The following is a 20,543-nucleotide window of genomic DNA, read 5'->3' as shown; positions in this document are numbered from 1 at the left end:
ATACATGAAGGAAAGAAGCCAACAGTCAGCGAGGCCAAGGAAAGCGTAGGAGATGTTACTTTATCTCCTTTTTTTAAATGCTTACTTGGATAAGCACAGAAATCTGTAATGTAATCTTGTTTAGGGGAAAGATAAATAAACACAAAGTATATATATATATATATATATATATATATATATATATATATATATATATATATATATATATATATAGCATAATTAAATAGACGTAGTTGGTTGCTAGAGGTTACACACTAGTGCAAAATAGCTTCATAGTGTTTCCAAGTTTATTTGTAGTCGAAGCTTCGGAAGGAGCCCTGCCTTTCACAAGACTTAGGTTATATGGTTCTTGTTTGTCTTCTTATAGTGCTGGCAAATGAAGAGGTGATACAAACTGAATATGGGCCCATACAGGTGAACCAGCTGCTCACGCAAAACACACATACACACACACGCACGAAGAGTTGGGTAGGCACAAAGTGTCAGCCACCCTAAGCGCCGGCCGAAAGACAGCTGTATACAATAAGGGCAGCGGCGGAACACCCTTGGGAGAAAAAAAAAGAAAAGGTAGGGGACGGTGTTTGCTGCAGATGGTGAAATAATTTGCGGTTCTCACTAAAAGATGGGAGCGCTCAGCATGAACGAGGTTTTTGCGAGAAGTGGCCGGCTATGAATTGGGAGCGCGTTGGCTTTGAAGGTCTTTTTTTCTCCTTTCCCCTTTTCGCTGTATCTGTTATCCACTCCTCTCTTGTTCGGACCCGCTGTCCCAACAGGATGAAAAGAAGATCCCATTATTTTATATATAATTTTATAAGTTTAGGACGATTAATAATGGGATAAATGAAAACATTGGGGTTATGTCTTCTATACGAGCCTTGCAAGTTGAATGCTAAGCTCATATATCAATCATTGCCCCTTAACAGTTTTCCTCGTTTCCCGCTCGTTGTTTCTTTCCCTTTTTTTCGCTTCTTTGAAGTCCTTCATATTCAACTTCTCGCAAAAACCTCCTTCATGCGTTGCGCTCACATCCTTTAGCAAAAACCTTCAAGTATTTCGCCATTCTACTGTCCCCCAGATTTTTTTTTCTTTTCTTCGTCCGAGGTTCATCTCTCGTCGCAAGTTGCTTACCGCTCTAAGTAGGTTTGAACGTCACTCGCCGCTGACAGGTTTTTCTAACCAGCAATGTCCATCCAGTTATGTTTATTTTGTTTTCATCCTGTTGGACCAGCAGCTCCGAGCAAGGGAGGGGTGGATAACAAACACAGCGACAAAGGGAAAGGAGAAAAAAGAGATCTTCAAAGCCAACGCTCTCACCATTCATAGTCGGTCCCTTCTCGCTAAAAAGAAGTCCTTCATGCTTAGCGCTCCCATCTTTTAGTGAGAACCGCAAATTATTTCACCATCTGCAGCGAACACGGTCCCCTACCTCTTCTTTTTTTTCTCCCGAGGTTGTTCCGCCGCTGCCTGTATTGCATACAACTGTCTCCCGGGCGGTGCATTGAGTGGATGACCCTTTGTACCTACCCAGCTCTCGGCGCGCGTCTGTGCATGCATGATTTGCGTGCGCAGCTCGTTCACCTGTATATGCCCATATTCTGTTTGTATGACCTTATTAGTTGCCAACACTATAAGACAAACAAAAACCATGTACCCTCAGTCTTGAGTAAAGGAAGGGCTCGTGTCGAAACTTCTACCCCAAATAAACTTGGAAACAGTGTGAACCTATTTTTCACTTGTGTATATGTTGTCACGCACTTCCCGCGGTCCTTATTGAAGGAAGATGAGGTTTTGGCGGAATAGGCAGAATAGGACGTGGAAGCTGTGTCTGTCCGCTGAGGTGTGCTATTCTCCAGCACATCCTAACATCTGTGTAAATAAACCTCGTAGCAAGTGTGGTGGAGCTTGCGGGCTACAGATCACTCCGGAACCTCTCCTACTTCACCGAAGCAGAAGAATTGCTGGGCTACCCCCCCTGCGGACGGAGATAGCGCAATCAGATGGTTGAACGCATCCCACGCCAGCGGCTCAACCGACCACCATACAGCCATATCAGGAACCCCGGCACTTCTATGGCAAGCCCGGGGAAGACGTGGATGACTGGCTCACCCAATACAATCGGGTACAACCGCTGGGATGCGAGTACCAAATTGGCAAATGCGGTATTTTTTCTTGAGGAAACTGCGCTAACATGGTTTGACAATCATGAAGCATCCCTTACCACCTGGGATCGCTTCATGGAAGAAATGAGAGCGGTATTTGGTGATGCCGAAGCTCGAAAAAAGAGCGCCAGACAGACTGGCTCAACGAGCGCAAGTACCGGGGGAGACCTGCACAACCTACATAGAAGAAGTCCTCAAGCTGTGCAGAATAGTTGATGCTCGGATGACAGAGGAAGACAGAGTGGCTCCCCTCCTCAAAGGAATAGAGCAAGACGTGTACAACTTATCTGCAAGGAGTTTTTGAATGCCACCGCTGATGTAGCACGGCACTGCCGCACGTTTGAATGTTTGAAGCGACGTTGTATGATTCCGAAGATTGGTTGGCTGCCTAATGTCACCACTGCCACCAGTGTGGATGTGTCTGAAAGACCAGAATGGCAGACACAATTCGCCAGATCGTCCGCGAAGAGCTTCGGAGGCATCAAGATATTGGGGGCTACGTCAGACCCGTCTACAGTGGCACCTCTTCGTCAGACAATAGCCCATCTACCTGTTATGCTCCTTCTGTTACGTCTCCTTCGGACACCCGATGTCCTGCTGCTCATCGCCCCAACATCCAGCCTCTCACCACCAACGCCTACAACAGCGAGCACTCTCGTCCTCCTCGTCGACTGCAATCAGAACATGAAGCGTTTAATCCAAGCGACGATGAGCCTTATTCATCGAATGAACGTAAACCACCAGTGTGTTATACCTGTGGAATGATCGGCCACATTTCGCGTTTTTGCCGCAACCACCGTCCGTACCAGCAGTGTCGCCGACACTGGGTGAACCCCTGTACAAGGTTTCCTGATGACAATGATGATTCATATAGAACACCTGGCCGGAATGAGTACAGAGCAACAGCTAGCCGACAAGAACGCAGAATGGCCCTGAACCGAAACTAATCACTGGCCTCTGACCGTAGCCTGACACCACTATCTCGGCGCCTACGATGCTCTCCTTCTCCCCGACGACGGTCGCCACCTCCGGGAAACTAGTGAGTGCGGCCGATGGAGGTGAGGTCGCAAATGATTCTTGCTTACCCATGCCTCTGCCCGTTTCGATGTTAAAGAACCGAATTGAAGTGTTTGCTGACGGTGTACGTGCTATGGCGTTGTTGGACACAGGTGCAACCATTTCTATTATAAGTCTCGCTTTTAAAAACTGCCTTGGTCGTAAAATTATATTTTTGAGATAGTGCAACAACATTATGTGGTGTTGGTAGTGAACTGCTAACCCACTTGGAGTCTGTTCTGTGAATCTTCTAATCGCCGGCCACACATTCCGAACTGAATTCGCTGTACTTGCTCAATCAATGCATGATGTAATTCTTGGACTTGATTTCCTGGAACAATGTGGGGACCTCTCTCGACTTTCGCAATGGAGACATTTCTGTGAGCGCTCGAATTGAATCTACTTTGCGTGAAAATTCGCGGGCCAATCCTAGCCCACTTTCGCTTTCGGACGACATAGTCATTCCTGCAATGTCAGCAGTTTATAGAAGTTGTTAGTTCAAGCTGCGCCAGTGATGCGTTCGACGCTGTGGTTGAACGACTCACCCGCAACTGCGCGAAGAAAAGTATTCTGATTCCCCGCTGCATCATCCCAGTCATGAATGGCCATTCTTCTTTGTGGATGACTAACTGCTCTAACGAACCTGTTGTATTACCACGTGGTCTTAACCTTGCCAACTTTGACGAAGACACTTTTAAATCAGTGGCCGTACTCAGCACAGACAATTCCCAGCATACCGAATGCTCAGAAGTAGATGAGACAAAATTTCTTGCCATGGTTAACGAATCCCTGCCAACAAGTGACCGTCACAGTTTAGTGAAAATTCTGGCGAAACATACTGCGGCTTTCGATTTCTGTCGCGACTCGCCACAACGGATTCTCATTTCCCGTACTCAGCACCGAATCAATACTGGGACTGCTGATCCAATCCGTCAGAAGCCTTACCGTGTATCTCCATAAGAGCGCCAAACAATCGAAGAACAAGTTCGTGGTATGCTGAAGAAGGACATCATTCAGGAATCGTCTAGTCTGTGGGCTGCCGGTGATTCTAGTCAAAAAGAAAGATGGCACATGGCGATTTTGTGCCGATTATTGACGGCTGAATACTGTTACCAAGAAGGACGTATATCCCCTGCCACGTATTGATGACGCCATTGAATGCTTACATTCCGCCTCCTATTTTTCCTCAGTTTACCTACGATCAAGCTTTTGGCAGAGCCCCATGCACCCGGAAGATAAAGAAAAGACAGAATATCACCCTAGACAGGCTGTATGAATTCAATGTGATGCCGTTTGGATTATGTAACGTTCCAGCCACGTACGAAAGATTCATGTAAACAGTTTTGCGCGGACTGAAGTGGCACATTTGTATGTATTATTTGGACAATGTAGTGATATTCGGGACTACTTTTCGTGAACACAACATTCGATTAGAGATTGTCTTGGAGTGTATTGAGAAAGCTGGTCTGGTACTCAATTCAAAGAAATGTCGTTTTGGAGAACGCCAGACTGAGGTACTTGGACATCTCATAGACAAGGATGTAATCAGGCCTGATCCAAAAAAGATCAAAGCTGTCACTTGTTTTAAACCGCCGAAATCGTTAAAACAGCTCGGGAGTTTTTTGGGGCTTTGCTCCTATTTTTGGCGTTTTGTTCCGACGTTTGCTAACCTAGCATATCCCCTTACTTGTCTTCTTCGAAAAGATGTGCCTTTCAAGTTGTCTGCCGAATGTGACTCCGCATTTTGTCAGTTAAAATTTATTTTATATCAGGACTAGTACTACGCCACTTCTGTCCATTAGCTCCCATAGAACTTAACACTGACGCCAGCGCAGATGGAGTAGGTGCTGTCCTCATACAGCGCCACAATAGCGATGAACATGTCTTTGCATATGCAAGCCGTGCTTTGAGCAAGGCTGAGCGTACTTACACAGTAACTGAACAGGAATGCTTAGCTGTTGTATTCGGTGTGCAACGGTTTAGGTCATATCTTTATGGATGTGCATTTAAAATTCTGACGGACCATCGTTCCTTATTTTGGCTTGTAAACCTTCGTGACTCTGTGGATGCCTTGCGCGGTGGGCTTTGCGCATTCAAGAATTCAATTTTACTGTGTCTTTTAAGAGTGGTCGTAAGCACGGTGAGGCTGACTGCCTGTCACAGTTGTCACTGGAAACTACTGATTGCGACAATGAGGCCTTGGATGAATATATAGCTGCTATCTCTACAATTTTCCCCGATGTTGGTGAATTCAAGATTGCGCAGCGGAACCACAACGAGTTGGCGCTGCTTTTTGATGCAGCAAGTTCCCGGAATCCTACGACCTCATTTTGCATTCGTGACGGTGTACTGTACAGGAAGAACTACTCGTCAGTAGGTGCGCGACTTCTTCTGGTAGTTCCTACAAGTCTTAGGTGTCACGTTCTCCGGGTAATGCACGACGATGCCACACCTGGACACATGGGTTTCGCAAGGACATTGCACAGGACTAAGGAACGTTTTTATTGGCCGAAGATGCGTCAAACTACTCGACGTTATGTGGCCAGCTGCCTCCAGTGCCAGCGTTTCAAGCACCCAACCTGCTCACCGCTGGGTCATCTTCAGCCTATAACGCCAACACGAACCCCATTCGAACAGGCTGGAATTGACTTTCTAGGACCGTTTTCCCGCTCCTACAGCGGAAAGAACTGGGTCATAGTGTGCGTAGATTACCTTATGCGGTACTGCGAAACTGCTGCTATACCGTCAGCCACTGCTTCTGATGTCTCGGCGTTCCTCCTACAGTCCATCATTCTTTGACATAGGCTTCATCGTGTGTTAATAAGCGATCGTGGCCGACAGTTTACGGCAGAAGTTGTAGAAGAACTTCTTCGGCTCTGCTCATCCCATTTTCGCCATTCAACTCCTTACCACCCACAGACAAACTGTCTTACCGAACGCACCAATCGGACGCTTAGCAATATGCTCGCAATGTATGTCGATTCCCGCCACAAAAACTTGAAGTCCTTGCGTTTATAACATACGCATTTAGCACTGATAAGCATGAAGCGACAGGCTACAGTCCATTTTTTTTCTTTATGCATGACCACCACGAAGCACTTTGGACACGTTTCTGCCTTTCCCACTCCCTGCTGAAACTTAGCTAGCCATACTCTCTTTTTGGCTGAAGAAGCTCGTCGACTCGCTAGACTTCGCACTCTAGTCTCGCAGGAACGCTGCAAGCAACTCTACGACAAGCGTCATCAAGATCGTAATTATGCCCCTGGTGACTTGGTGTGGCTTTGGACGCCGTTGCGTAAGCGTGGCTTGTCCCAGAAACTGTTGCACCAGTGTACTGGCTTTTTCGTTGTACTGGAACGCCTCAGCGCATTAAACTTTGTAGTCTCTCGCCTGACCACCCTAGGCATCGTTCTCGGAAGACTCAAGTAGTCCACGTGGCCCGCATGAAGCCCTTCTATCAAAGTGACAAACCTTGACTCGCCCGGCGGGCATCGTCTGCTAAGGGGGCAATGTCACGCACTTCCCGCGGTCCTTAGGAAGATGTGGTTTTGGCGGTATAAGCAGAAGAGAACGAGAAAGCTGGGTCTGTCCGCTATGGTGTGCTATGTGCTAATCTCCAGCGCCTCCTAACATCTGTGTAAATAAACCTCGTAACAATATATATATATATATATATATATATATGACATCACCGACTGTTGGCTTCTTTCCTTCATGTATTATATCGAGTACCCTCATTTGCCCTTCATTTATCTGCTTGTAGCCTACGGGGGTCTCGGGGGCTGTCTTGAAGCCATAGGTAGCATAAGAGGGTTCTAGCACAGATTTCGCCCTCGCTCTTGATCACGTTCTACGTGACGCTCGCGGTAACAGAAGGACGTTCCACGTCCACCGCTGTAGTTGATGGCGGCGCTGGTGAACATTCTCAAGGTTCGTATGCCGATAACATTAATACCCAAGAAAGTAGCAGGTGGAACAGCGGCCGATGTAGCTCAGTTAGCACCGGAAGCGATATTCGGAGGTCGTGGGTTCGGTTCCCACCATCGGCACGTTTGTTTTTCCTCCTACTTTGTGTTCATTTATCTTTCCCCAAAACAGATTAAATTAGTAATTTAAGTGATTACTGAAGTAAAATTCAAAACAACAAAAAAAGCAAAGTACAATCCCCAATGTTTTTCTTGGCCTCGCCGACTGCTGGCTTCTTTCCTCCATGTATTATAACGAGCACCCTCATTTCCCTTCCATTTATCTGCATATATTTATATATATATACACATATATTACTTTTGTTCTCTATATGTATAAAACAAGATTAATAAATGTTGAGAATGACTGCGGTGTATTAACTCTGACGTCTAGATTGAGGTCGTTTTGTCTGTACAGAAAGATCACACCTCAGTTGCTACTCTTACACAAAGGTTGACAAGGGTCACCATAAGATAAACATGTATGCTGCTACTGCACTTCATAATGACCATATCTTTGCTCAAGAGCATTGTTTAAAAAGACTTTACCCCTGGACCTTGAGGTGCTTGTTTTTATTGTCGCATGTCCAATTTTCGCAAGGTTCGTTCTGTGCGTGACTTTCGCCATCACTGAGCTGAACATTGCGATAAAGGCATGTACCTGCAAGAAGAGCAGTAGCAGTAGCTAGGTTAGCGGAACAGCAAGTGAATACCACATATTATTCATTACTAGATCCCATGAAACGGACATGCTACATTGCTTTATGACAACCTGCTACGCGTTATACCAACAATTCACACACACGCAAGCCTTGCCTATCAGCGCTAGAGAGATCACACTACGATAAATATATATATATATCATCATCATCATCATCAGCCTGATTATACCCACTGCAGGGCGAAGGCCTCTCCCATATTTCTCCACTTAACCCGGTTCTGTGCTAGCTGCATCCACTTGACCCCTGCGAACTTCTTAATCTCATCCGCCCACCTAACTTTCTGCCTCCCCCTGCTACGCTTTCCTTCCCTTGGAATCCAGTTTGTTACCCTCAGCGACCATCGGTTATCCTCTCTTCGCACTACATGTCCTGCCCATGTCCATTTCTTCTTCTTAATTTCCACTAGAATGTCATTAACTTGAGTTATTTCTCTGACCCACTCTGCACGCTTTCTATCTCTTAATGTTACCCCTACCATTTTTCGTTCCATAGCCCTCTGGGTTGTCCTCAACTTAAGTAGAACTCTCTTGGTTAGCCTCCACGTTTCAGCCCCATAGGTGAGTACAGGCAAGATGCAACTGTTGTACACTTTCCTCTTGAGCGATACCGGTAAGCTGCTAGTCATAATCTGCGAGTGCTTGCCAAATGCGCTCCATCCCAATCTTATTCTTCTTGATATTTCCTTTTCATGGTCTGGATCGGCGGTTACTACCTGTCCTAAGTAGACATATTCGCCTACTATTTCCAGTATTTTGCTACCTAATGTAAACTGCTGTTCCTTCCCGAGGCTGTTGAACATTACCTTAGTCTTCTGCATATTGATTTTCAAGCCTACCATTCTACTTTTTCTGTCTAGGTCATCAATCATTATTTGCAGTTCATCCCCGGAGTTGCTTAGCAAGGCAATGTCATCAGCAAATCGCAGATTACTGAGGTATTCTCCATCTACCCTTATCCCTAACTGCTCCCATTCCAAGTCTCTAAATACTTCCTCTAAACAATCTGTGAATAGTACTGGGGAGATTGTGTCTCCTTGCCTAACACCTTTCTTTATGGGAATTTTATTGCTTTCTTTATGTAGAACTATGGTTGCTGTGCAGCCACTATATATATCTTCCAGCACTTTCACGTACGGCTCGTCTACCCCCTGATTTCGCAATGCCTGCATCACCGCCGAGGTTTCAACTGAGTCAAATGCTTTTTCGTAATCAATGAATGCTATGTATAAGGGCTGGTTATATTCCGAGCATTTTTCTATCACCTGATTGATGGTATGGATATGATCGATAGTAGAGTACCGTTTCCGAAACCCTGCTTGATCCTTTGCTTGATTGCAGTCTAAGGTTGTCCTGATTCTATTGGCGATTACCTTAGTAAATACCTTATACGTAACAGACAGTAAGCTGATTGGTCTGTAATTTTTAAGGTCCTTAGAGTCCCCTTTCTTGTGAATGAGGATAATGTTTGCATTCTTCCATGCTTCCGGTACCGTCGATGACACCAGGCACTGCGTATACAGGGTGGCCAGTTTTTCTAGCACGATATCCCCCCCGTCCTTCAGCAAATCTGTAGGTATCTGATCCTCTCCAGCTGATTTCCCCCTTTTCATAGTTTCTAGTGCTTTCTTGACCTCGTCCTTCGTCACTGGTGGAACGTCTGACTGTTTTTCCCTACCGCCAATCTCACTACGGTCCTGACTACTTTGGCTACTGTAGAGATCTGTATAGAACTCCTCGGCTACTTTGACTATCTTGTCCATATTAGTGATGACGTTGCCCGCCTTGTCCCTTATCGCATACATCTGGTTTTTGCCTATGCCCAATTTCTTCTTTACCGCTTTAAGGCTTCCCCCGTTCTTTACAGCATGCTCAATTTTCTCCATGTTATACTTCCTTATATCGGCCACCTTGCGCTTATTGATTAGCTTTGATATCTCGGCCAATTCGATCTGGTCTGTTGGATTGGAAGCTTTCATACTCTGCCGTTTCTTAATCAAATCTTTCGTCTCCTTAGACAGCTTACCGGTATCCTCTTTAACTATCCTACCGCCTACTTCTACTGCACATGCAGTAATGATATCTCTGAAATTATTGTTCATTGCCTCTAGGGTAATGTCGCCATCCTCAGTTAGAGCTGAAAACCTATTCTGTAGCGAGATTCTGAACTATTCTGCCCTCCCCCTCACCGCTAATTCGTTGATGGGTTTCTTTCTTACTAATCTATTGCGTTCCTTCTTCAGATTTAGGCTAATTCGGGACCTCACCATCCTATGGTCACTACATCGAACTTTCCCGATTACCTCTACATCCTGCACAATGGCGGGGGTTGAACACATTATGAAGTCGATTTCATTTTTAGTCTCTCCGTTAGGACTTTTCCATGTCCATTTCCGGTTCTTCCGTTTGCTGAAGAAGGTATTCATGATTCGTAAGTTATTGCGCTCTGCAAACTCAACTAGTAACTCCCCCCTGCTATTCCTAGGACCAATGCTATAGTCACCTACTGCCTTGTCTCCTGCCTGTTTTTTCCCTACCTTGGCATTGAAGTCGCCCATTAGTACAGTATACTGCGTCTTTACTTTTCGCATTGCCGATTCTACATCTTCATAGAAGCTTTCAACTGCCTGGTCATCATAACTACATGTAGGTGCATAGGCCTGTACAACCTTCAGTTTATACCGCTTATTAAGCCTAATTACGATGCCTGCAACCCTCTCATTAATGCTATAGAATTCATCTATATTACCCGCTATATACTTATTGACAAGAAAACCTACCCCTAGTTGTCGCCTCTCTGGTAAACCTCGATAACACAGTACATGCCCATCCTTCAATACAGTATATGCCTCATTCGGCCTCCTAACCTCACTAAGCTCTATGACATCCCATTTCATGCCCTCTAGTTCCTCTAACAGCACTGCTAAACTAGCTTCACTAGCAAGGGTTCAGCATTAAACGTTGCCAGGGTCAGTTTCCAATGGCGGCCTGTCCAGCGGAGCCAGGCTTTCTTAGCACCCCCTGCTGCGTCACAGGTCTGACCGCCGCCGTGGTCAGTTGTTCCGCAGCCGCTGGTGACTGAGGGCCGGGGTTTTATGGAGCTTATCATAGGAGGTTGTGGCCAATTACTACACCAGGGTGGCCAACTCCTGTTCTGGTGAGGGAGTGCGTTGCCGGAGGTGTTCACCGGCATCAGGTCGCACCCCAAACCTGTATATGCAATTCCATCGACACGCGGATTTTTTTTTCTTTTTTTTTTTTTTTGTCATCCGGTGGAGAATTGCGCGGCACCGGGATTTGAACCCCGGTCCTCTTGCATGCGAGGCGGATGTTCTACCGCTACGCCACCGCTGCACTGTATATATATATATATATATATATATATATATATATATATATATATATATATATATTGTGCCCTTAGAGGCATTGCATACATTACACTGAAAGTATGTCCAAAAACAAACCTTATATATATATATATATATATATATATATATATATATATATATATATATATATATATATATATATATATATATATATATATATATATATATATATATATATATATATATATATATATATATATATATATATATATATATATATATATTGTGCCCTTAGAGGCATTGCATACATTACACTGAAAGTATGTCCAAAAACAAACCTTGGCACATGTTTCCGTGTAGGGAAGCAGCCCAATAAGACAAAATCGTCTTATTGTTTGTAAGAAAAGTCTCTCGAGAGAAATAACCTGAAGAACGTTTCTGTTTTGGATGTCGCGAAACGAAATGTTTCTTTTCTAACTATTGGGTGATGTAAAATTTCACATTTCATCTGAATAGATTGGGTCTTCTCGTGTATTTAGCAGAAGACTGTCGTATGCTGCAATAACCTTATGTTCAGCAAGCGTATTTGCCTTAAGAACTATTGCGAGGCTGTCCTTGAAGGAAGTGGTAATCAGGGTATGCATGAAAAAAACTGGTCATATCATCTTAAGTAAACATCACGTATTCCTATAGTCGAATGCTCTGCGCTTGCACCACTTGAATAAGGACATGGATCAACCACAAATGCGCGCTTTTAAAACTTTAGGTTACCTGAATTTTTCAGCAAATGAGGAACTCTTGCCACTTGAACAAGTACTGGCTTGAATACAACAGAACCCGCTGCTTAGGAAGATTTTCAGCCTACCTTTCAACTAATTTATGAAACAGTGCGGCGCGCAGTTAATGTGTGTAGTTTGATGCGTGTTTTATATGTAAGCAACGCCAACGTATTGATGAGCTTGGTTGGAGTGGTGCGCCGCAAATAACTCCAGATCTTTGCAAAACACATCATTCTGTGCTTTTGGTAGTGTTTAAGAATTATAGTTTTTGTCAGGGGTTATTGACGCATGGTTTTCGCAAACATCATCTGATTTGCCGCATACTATATGGAGTGGTACATTGAAACCGCAAGTAACGTAGCTGACGTCATTGAGGTGTGTAAGCACCCTGACAGTTGATTCAGATATGCATAGAAAATTGAGGGTTTTGAAATAATTTGACGCAGTGAATCTACGCATAATTAGAAAAACTCTGAGATGACGACTGCGATGTCAACAGGTGCATGAACCTAAATAATCTTGTCACAAAGCACCTCAAGGAGGATAAGGGTTTGCTAAAACCGAAAGCTTTAGAAGCAATTTCTTCTTAGCCTGTCTCGAAAGAAATGTCCACTGCGCGTGGATCATTGTCGCAAATTCGGCAGCTGTTGTGAATTCTCTGAGGATAAAAACAAAAAACTCATTTTACCATTGCGATCTCGATAAAAAACATTGAAATATATTCCAGTAAGACAGACTATATTTTTGCATAAATTGTTTAGATGCATGCTATAGCCAGCAAGAATATGCAAGAATAGCAAGAAGGTAAATGAATGGCGAGGCATATATTAAAGATAAGGCTATCAGCGACGTTTAATGTTTACCTAATGAACTTAGCTAAATTAAGATTCTGCTTTCAAAAGGACCTTTAACGAATAGCTGCGGTAGAATTCACGTCGAAAGTGCTGGAAGAATTGTAAAATACTATTTTGGCCTCTTTAAATTGGTCACAGAAAAATATACCATAATGAATAAAAGACGGGTCGATGATCACTTATGTATGTATGGACGAGGACTGCTTAATTTATATATTTTTTAACTTATTTTTGCAGAATATGTTAAGCATTCCAGGGCATTGCTTCAGCGGTGATAACATAATGAAAATTCATTAAAATGACATCTTTTTTAGCAGGTGGAAAACATTCCTAAAAAATCAACATAAAAAGCAGTTGTCGAAAACTTAAATACAGAATAACAGCTTTTTGGGCTGTTCTGGGAAGCCTAACAATGCGCATGACATATCGGAAGAAAATAAAATCTTAATATAGAGCAGTTCCGCGGTGGTGCAATAAAAAATTCGGATAATGGCAAAAGAAGGTCACTAACGAGAAGAAACGCAAATGTGAAAACATACGTTGGATAATAACAAACACGAGCACGGCGCACGCAACGAAAATACAGGACAACATATAATAAAAGAACCTGTGTTAGACTGGGAGTAAAAGTCCATAACAATCTTATTATAACTCCTAATAACAAATCGGTGTAATACTATTAGCAGGTGGTGTAGTAGACAATGTGGACAAAATGGGTAATCACTTTGCAGAGATTACCTATCTGAAATTATATCCTTTAATTTAAAAAATAATAATATGGAATGGTTGTGAAGGGGACCGATTTGCAGGGGTAAGTAGGAATTGATTTGGGGCAAGATGTTTTGAGGGTAAAAAAAGAATAAAACGAGCTAAGCGGGATTGAGCAAAACAAGTTACATCACATCACACATACAAGAAAAATGTAAGTAAAACAGATATCAAGAAGAATTATTTAAAAGTAAAATTAAAAAGGCAAGAAAATGGGCGGAAAGCATAATCGTGATGCTATAGTCAGGGGAACAGTGCCGAAAATATATTCCATTGGTTTTATATGACATATTGCCCTTTGGAATTGTTATTGAAAGGAGAAAACACGTTTCAGGCTACATTTTCTTCGAGATCAACATTCGTACTGCATGCAATGTTTTAATCTGATAAATTAAAACTGCCTCCATTTATTTTGTGTTCGGGGGTCAGAGTGGCTCAGAAACTATATCGTTTCATTTCATTACCGCGCCGCGGTAGTGAAGTAATTGAACGCTCTACTACTGCGTCTAAGCATATGGATTCAAGCCCCTGCCGCAGTGACAGCTTTTTGGCCAAGGCGAAAAGCTCAAGGCCGTGTGTTGTACAGTGTCAGTGCACATTAAATAACTCCATCGATCGAAGATTTAGGGAACCCCCTAAGGTGGAGTATATTTGTTATAAGGGCGTAATTACTCATTGACATCCACCCAAGCGCCAGACCACCCTGGTTAGCTTAGTTGGTAGAGTGACTGCCCCGGAAAGGCGGTGGTCATGTGTTCGATTCCCGGACCAGGACGAATGTTTCTTTAGGTGCGAAGTTTCTGACAAATCTGTATAGCTCTCCGCTGTAGCCTTAATGTTCGGCTTGGGTGGATGCCAATGAGAAATTATTCCGCTTTTATAAAGAACTCCGCGCGGCCTATTTTTTGGGGGCTCTCTGCTGCACCGGGTCTCATAGCTTGAGTCGCCTTGGCAAGTTAAACACCATAAAAAACCTAACCATACGAAACGACTTCAGTTTATATAATTTAAAGCTAGGAGGATTGAAATGCTCCCAATAGCATTCGAGATATTTCAATCTACATGACATAATATCCATTCAATATTAGGTGGCTTTGGTGTTTTTTTTTTTTTTTTCGCTGAAGCATTGTATCAGCAAGAATAGCATTTTGGAGAGTAGATGATGCTCCGCGATAATTTGCGAACATAACTCGCGCTGCCGCCGACAGTCTTGCCAAATTGCAACATCAGCCTTGCATCAATGTCGGGAACAAAGGTGTTATTAAGAACAATTCTTTTTACTCAGCTTATTATGCGTCATAAATATTGAATCCGTATTCGTACATTTGCGGCACTCTTATAAATGGATCACAAGTTTAAAACGAAACAAGAATAATTTAAAATTGGTAATAAACGCCTTACTCATCCGCATTCTTCCTCACAAGTTTTGATAAGAAACGTTTCGCTAAGTGACACTAGACTGAAGTCACTGCAGCCCATTTTGCTTTTTACACAATAACAAAATTTCTTGGACGTCGCCAAAAGTCCCGACGATCCGGCAAATAGTTTGTTAGGAACTGCAGCGCTTCGAGCCCCCTGCACTGTGTTCACCACCCTTGCCCTCAGACGTTGTCGGCTCTTGAGGGCCTCCCTCCTTGCTCTCCTGGATGCCCGTCCTGAATTCTATCAATACGGCACACGCCAACATTTGCTCCAACAGCCCGACGCCAAGGTTCGACAGCCCTGGTCATCCGCCTCGCTACGACTCACGCCCGGCTATCTTGTATTCAACTCACGTCCGGTAATTTGTATTCAAATGCACACGCAAAATACCGTCCCTTAAGGGAATAAATATGTTAGCCACATGTTACGAAGTTTACAATATTGTTAGCTTCTAATAGAGCACCTAAACTTCTAGCTGGACAACAAATAAACGAAGATAAATTTAATCTTGAAACGGTATATTTCCGCTTGCAAATTATGCGTGAAATAAAGGCTCTTTACACATATACGCAAAATCCGGGGTGTTACACATTTACGCAAAATTCGGGGTGTGCCTTTTGGAACGCTTTGCATGGAACAGACTTCAATCAGCACAGTATTCGTGGTTCATTCCAAATTTCACAAAATGTAAACTTTTTGCGTGTTCACGTTTAATACGAAAAGTACCACATTTTTGAAGAAAAGATGTTATATTTGAATGAAAATATTACGGTTCTTGTAAGTACATGGCGACAAAATACCTGCCAAGAATAGGAGTATGTAGAAATGCCAGAAAGCAGTTACAAGCATGGGCATTAAAACGGGTGAAAATCTAGAGCGGAAAGGTACAAAGTATGTGTCCTCCCTCTATATGTATTGCAAATTAATGAAGCAACATGTAATATTGGTTGTACATAAGGGTCACTCGAGGGCTTATTCATGGTGATCAGGCTTTTAAGCTGTTACACGTACTTCAGTTGGCCAACGCTTTGCTCGGCGAAGAGGCGGCTAGCCCAAAGTTTCTAGGGCACACTTTAAAGATACCCTCCGTACCAAGTTAATGTCAGAGACCTTTTCAAGAAGGGCTTCATTGCTATCTGCTTGGCAATAGGGAAATGTTGCTGTATCTGACGATATTACTAATAAAGACAAAACTGGTTGCATCTTACTAAAGAACGCTCTACCGAGGTCAATCATAACCACAAAAATATTAATTTCCCACGCTAGTCCCATCATATCTTCCATATCTTCCATTTTTTTATTAGAGGATTGGAAGTTACCATTTATTCATTGCCATTTCAGCGGCAGTAAACCAATCACGGGTGCTCAAGCGGTGTCCTAACAGCTTAAGCTCTCATGCAGGATGAAGTTTGTAACTATCAAATATTGACACGTGCGTTATATATGCAAGAACTATCTCATTCGGCAGAGGTAGAGCACATAGAAGTGTACCCCTGCTTTTGGTGTGGTCCTTCTGTCACTCCAGTTCTCCTCCACACTTCTGCACTTCTGCGATACTAGATTTTATGTACCAGTTGTTAAAATATTTGTTTCATAACTCTGACTCTATCTTATTATCTGTATATCTAGTGACTACTAATAACCTGGAACTATTATTGTGCGCACGTTTATTTATTGATGAGCGCGGTAATTAACAAGGCTAAATCATATGCGTTATTCCGAGGCCTGTTGCGAAAGCGTGATGTGCTGCTCTAATTTATTATTCAGTGCAAAAAGCCTGATATAGCGAGAAACAGGTCAAAGGTGGGTACTCAAGTTTGCTAAATAGTCGCTTAACGTGCATGGATGAAATAATAGATCCTTCCCTAGACGCACCGTTGATCCACTGATCCATTTCTCTTTGTCAGTGTAGAATACCACGAGGGAACATATTTCACTGATTGTACTATGGTTTGAATGCAGCATTTTGATACGGGAATGTTTGACATTTGTTGTCTTTAATAACTCACCATTGACAAACAGAAGTGAGGACACCTCAACATCCTCCCCATCAACTATGTGAGCTCCAAGAGTGATCGTTATTAACAGAAACGTGAGCATGTCCTTTGATGTGCTTAGTTTCTTCACTTCTGAAATAAGAACAATAAATAAACAGAAAATTGACGATGTTAAAACAAGAGTACATTGCAGGGGTGTTTCAAGAAAGAAGGAAAAGTACGGCAACGACCAAATCATGCTGGTAAACCCCAGTACCTCTTTTCTCATATAATAAGAAGTCGCTCAGAGTAGCATACTATTGTTCTCTGCAGCATCTGGTTTCTTACTACCCTATATAATTGCCCACTTCCGTTACAAATTGAACAAGTAAAGACATTTGAAGTTCTCGATCGCTAAGTTGTTAATACATTTACTTGTCATTATTAGGTGACAAAATAGACTGAACATATCCGATGAAGACAATTTAAAATGACCAATGTCAAATATTGCTTGTATTGATTATCGGTTCGCTGAGTCGGTTTATAGCTTTATACGTTTGCAGCCATTGTGTCGGTTCATATTTCGACCTTAATGCCGTGTGTTCCACCTAATTCAAATAAACTTGACCAATCTCGTGTATGAAGAGGAATTAAAAACGCACACGGAAATAGGGCGTCCTATGCTGGAGTACCGACGAGACACTTCAACATGACTCAGTTCCGATACAAAATCTGCCCTTTGATTTGAATGCAAAATTTATTGTCATAATTGCCTGCTATTAAATTCATAGTCAACAACGAGCATTGGAATATCTATAGGCACGAACAGAATACCTCTTTGACTAGTTTGAAATATAAAAACTCCTCAGCTAACAACAAAAAACATTTGTTTTTATAGGCGAATGCTCTTAGAGTTTCTTCAGCTGTCTCTAGAGCAAGAAATGATTCTATATCTACAGACTGCAAGCCATGGAATCACTTTTATCCAGCTATAGAAAACATGTTCGTAAATATATGGACCGACGCTACAGTTATCGTGAAGAGCCTATAGAGCTGAACTGCGAACAAACATTGCTTTGCAAGCCACAAAAAACACTGTATCTATAAAAGACTTGTTCTCCTGCATGCTTTGACAAGTTGATCAGTGAAAGCAGGGTTGGGTGCCTGCTACTTTTACCAAATTCCGGCGCAGCTCTATCAATGCGCTTGTAGTATGAGCACTTTGCCAGCGTGTTTTTGACGGGTGGTAAGGTGAAGTGTAAATCTTTAAATTTTATTCAAATAAGGATAAAACTCTGTATGAGTTTTGCAAACACAACTTTATACGCTTCCGAGCCGCCGAGTTTGTGGACGCGTTCAAGGAAGATAGAAGAAGACATGTACGTTTGAGAGCGCCTCTTCATCGAGTCGCCATTCATCTGCAGAAGTTGCCGTTTGGCTCCCGCAAGAGACGGTGACCAAACAGATGGTAGCGCACGAACTAGCGCCTGCAGGCAACGAGATGAACGGGTCTTTGTTATTAAAACAATTTTACCCCATGCGTAGCTAGTCGCACAATTCAGGAATGATGGGGACCTTTGGAGGGTGAAACGGGATGCAATGTTTACTGAGGCATGGGGACCGAAGAAGAGCTCTCCCATTCGCGAAACGAGCCGTGAATTTTTGTCAAATGTGCGGCTTGCCATCGGTCTCTATCTGCAAATTATTTGCAACATCGATGCCGATTTGGCGTTGTCAGATACTTGCGTTTTTCTACGTTGCCTAGCTTACATCAACGCCCTTAAATAAGACGCTGAAACGCTGCCGAAGAAACGCAGTAATGCGTGTAAGCCCATCCATTGTTGGAAGGAGAGAGCGGCGCTGCATTCGTGCCGCGATCAACTCACGCTGAATCGGCGGCCATTTTGGCCCACTCCACAGCGCAGCATGGCCGAGCAGTTTTGCAACTGTCTCATATACCTAATAACATTCATTGAAATCGCTCTCCGAACTGTGTTGAGGGTGTAGAAGGTATATGCTATATGGTGGGCTAAATCGTACGATAATAAATCACAGTGATGTAGAATAAATGGATGGCGTCAAGTTTAGTGCAGTTGGTGGGACTGCTGGCGTCTCATGAAAAACCGCCTGTGATGAGTGCCCCGTTGTGACCACAGGCCGATTGTAAGTTATTTAGGCATCGAATTGTAAATAACATAAAAAGATGTATAGCGTGGTTTCTTGATGGGTGTATAAATCAGCAACAAAACCATACAGCCCTTGCAAAACGCTTTTAGTTGGCCATGGAAAATGGTGTACATTGCAGTACATAAACAAAACTCATTCGTACCACGAAATAATTCTTTTGTGACGAATATAGCAGGAGCTACCGAAGGTAATAGGAAAGGCTATAGCTGTTTGGGCGAAATGCTTTTAACATACTCTACAAAGAGTTTTCTATAGCTGACCATAAAAAATCTATACCTGGCCAGGAAAATGCTACACAGCAGTACATTGGACATCAATGTCTATTGAACACGTTAAAAGCCCTTATAGCAAGGACTACAGCCAAAACTAAACGCTGCTATAGAAACAGCCGGAGCTAGTTCGGCCAGATGCTTAAAGCAATCCACACAAAAGGTTTTTAAACTTCACCAAAAGAATATGTTTATGCCTGAACATTAAAAGATGCTACCGACTGCAGTGCATAATCACCCACAAGTTAAAAGCAAAAGCTTCTAAGACCCCGACTATAGCAAAACCTTAAGATCGCCATAAGAATGACTATAGAGTTTTTCATAACTGAGTGTACAAGAACTTGTCTGTAGCTGACAATAAGAAATTGTATAGCGGGTTGATAGAACGAATCTGAGGTCATAGGTGAATGCCATTTTTATTACGATAGCAATACTGCATCAGGTTCCGAGCCGTCGCGTAGCTCATGGCCGGTCGTCATGGTTGACCTTGAACAGCCGCGAAGAAGAAAAAAAAAGGAAAAGAAGAACCCTCACAGAATTAAATCCTTCTCATTTATATGTGGGCTGGGAGCTTGCGGTCTCACGTCATGCTCTTAAAAGATGAGCTTAAGTGTCTACAATATTGTAGCACCTTCCACTGATAGGGCGGGATAGGGGCATGATGTAGCAGGCAAAAGAAGCTTCTGTCGTTGCTGTTGCAATTCAACTACGGTTAAACAGAGTTAAACCACTACTAATTTTTGAAACGGGGCAAATCCCATTCCAACCTTGAATAATAATGGCAGCCTCGCTGAATAGAAAGAAATATAATCATATTCCCAGAGTGGAGATTACACCTTGTTTAGCTAGAAGTTCACCTGATATCATTTTAACGATGAGCAAAGATAAGCTAGCGACCAAAGGCTGCTTCCAAGCACTGGAGGATACTGAGACTAGATGAAATGGCAGGAAATCTTTTTTACGCTTTGATACTTGGTTCTTGTTTTGAGTATTTTTACCTTAGCACCCAAGGTGCACACGTCCTCGACCAAATATTTCAATGAGTTCGGAATGCTTGG

At 43.0% G+C, this 20,543-nt stretch overlaps 1 protein-coding gene across 1 annotated transcript in view; it reads right to left on the bottom strand.

The window, feature by feature from the left end:
* LOC146170846 (uncharacterized) overlaps positions 1-20,543 on the bottom strand; it is a 48,973-nt gene that overhangs the window by 22,116 nt on the left and 6,314 nt on the right. Inside the window, exons 2-3 of the mRNA XM_084586738.1 lie at positions 17,063-17,182; positions 7,730-7,841 (exon numbers count right to left, since the gene is read on the bottom strand). Of these exons, the coding sequence (XP_084442864.1) occupies positions 7,730-7,841; positions 17,063-17,182 (232 nt within the window). The remainder of the gene's footprint in view (positions 1-7,729; positions 7,842-17,062; positions 17,183-20,543) is intronic.

The sequence above is a fragment of the Amblyomma maculatum genome, unplaced genomic scaffold, assembly GCF_055883805.1.
Source record: "Amblyomma maculatum isolate TAMU_Amacu unplaced genomic scaffold, ASM5588380v1 scaffold_35, whole genome shotgun sequence".
In the NCBI taxonomy this organism is placed as follows: Eukaryota; Metazoa; Arthropoda; class Arachnida; order Ixodida; family Ixodidae; genus Amblyomma; species Amblyomma maculatum.
The sequence above is the reverse complement of the archived record's forward strand: the minus strand, read 5'-3'. Positions and strand labels throughout refer to the sequence as shown.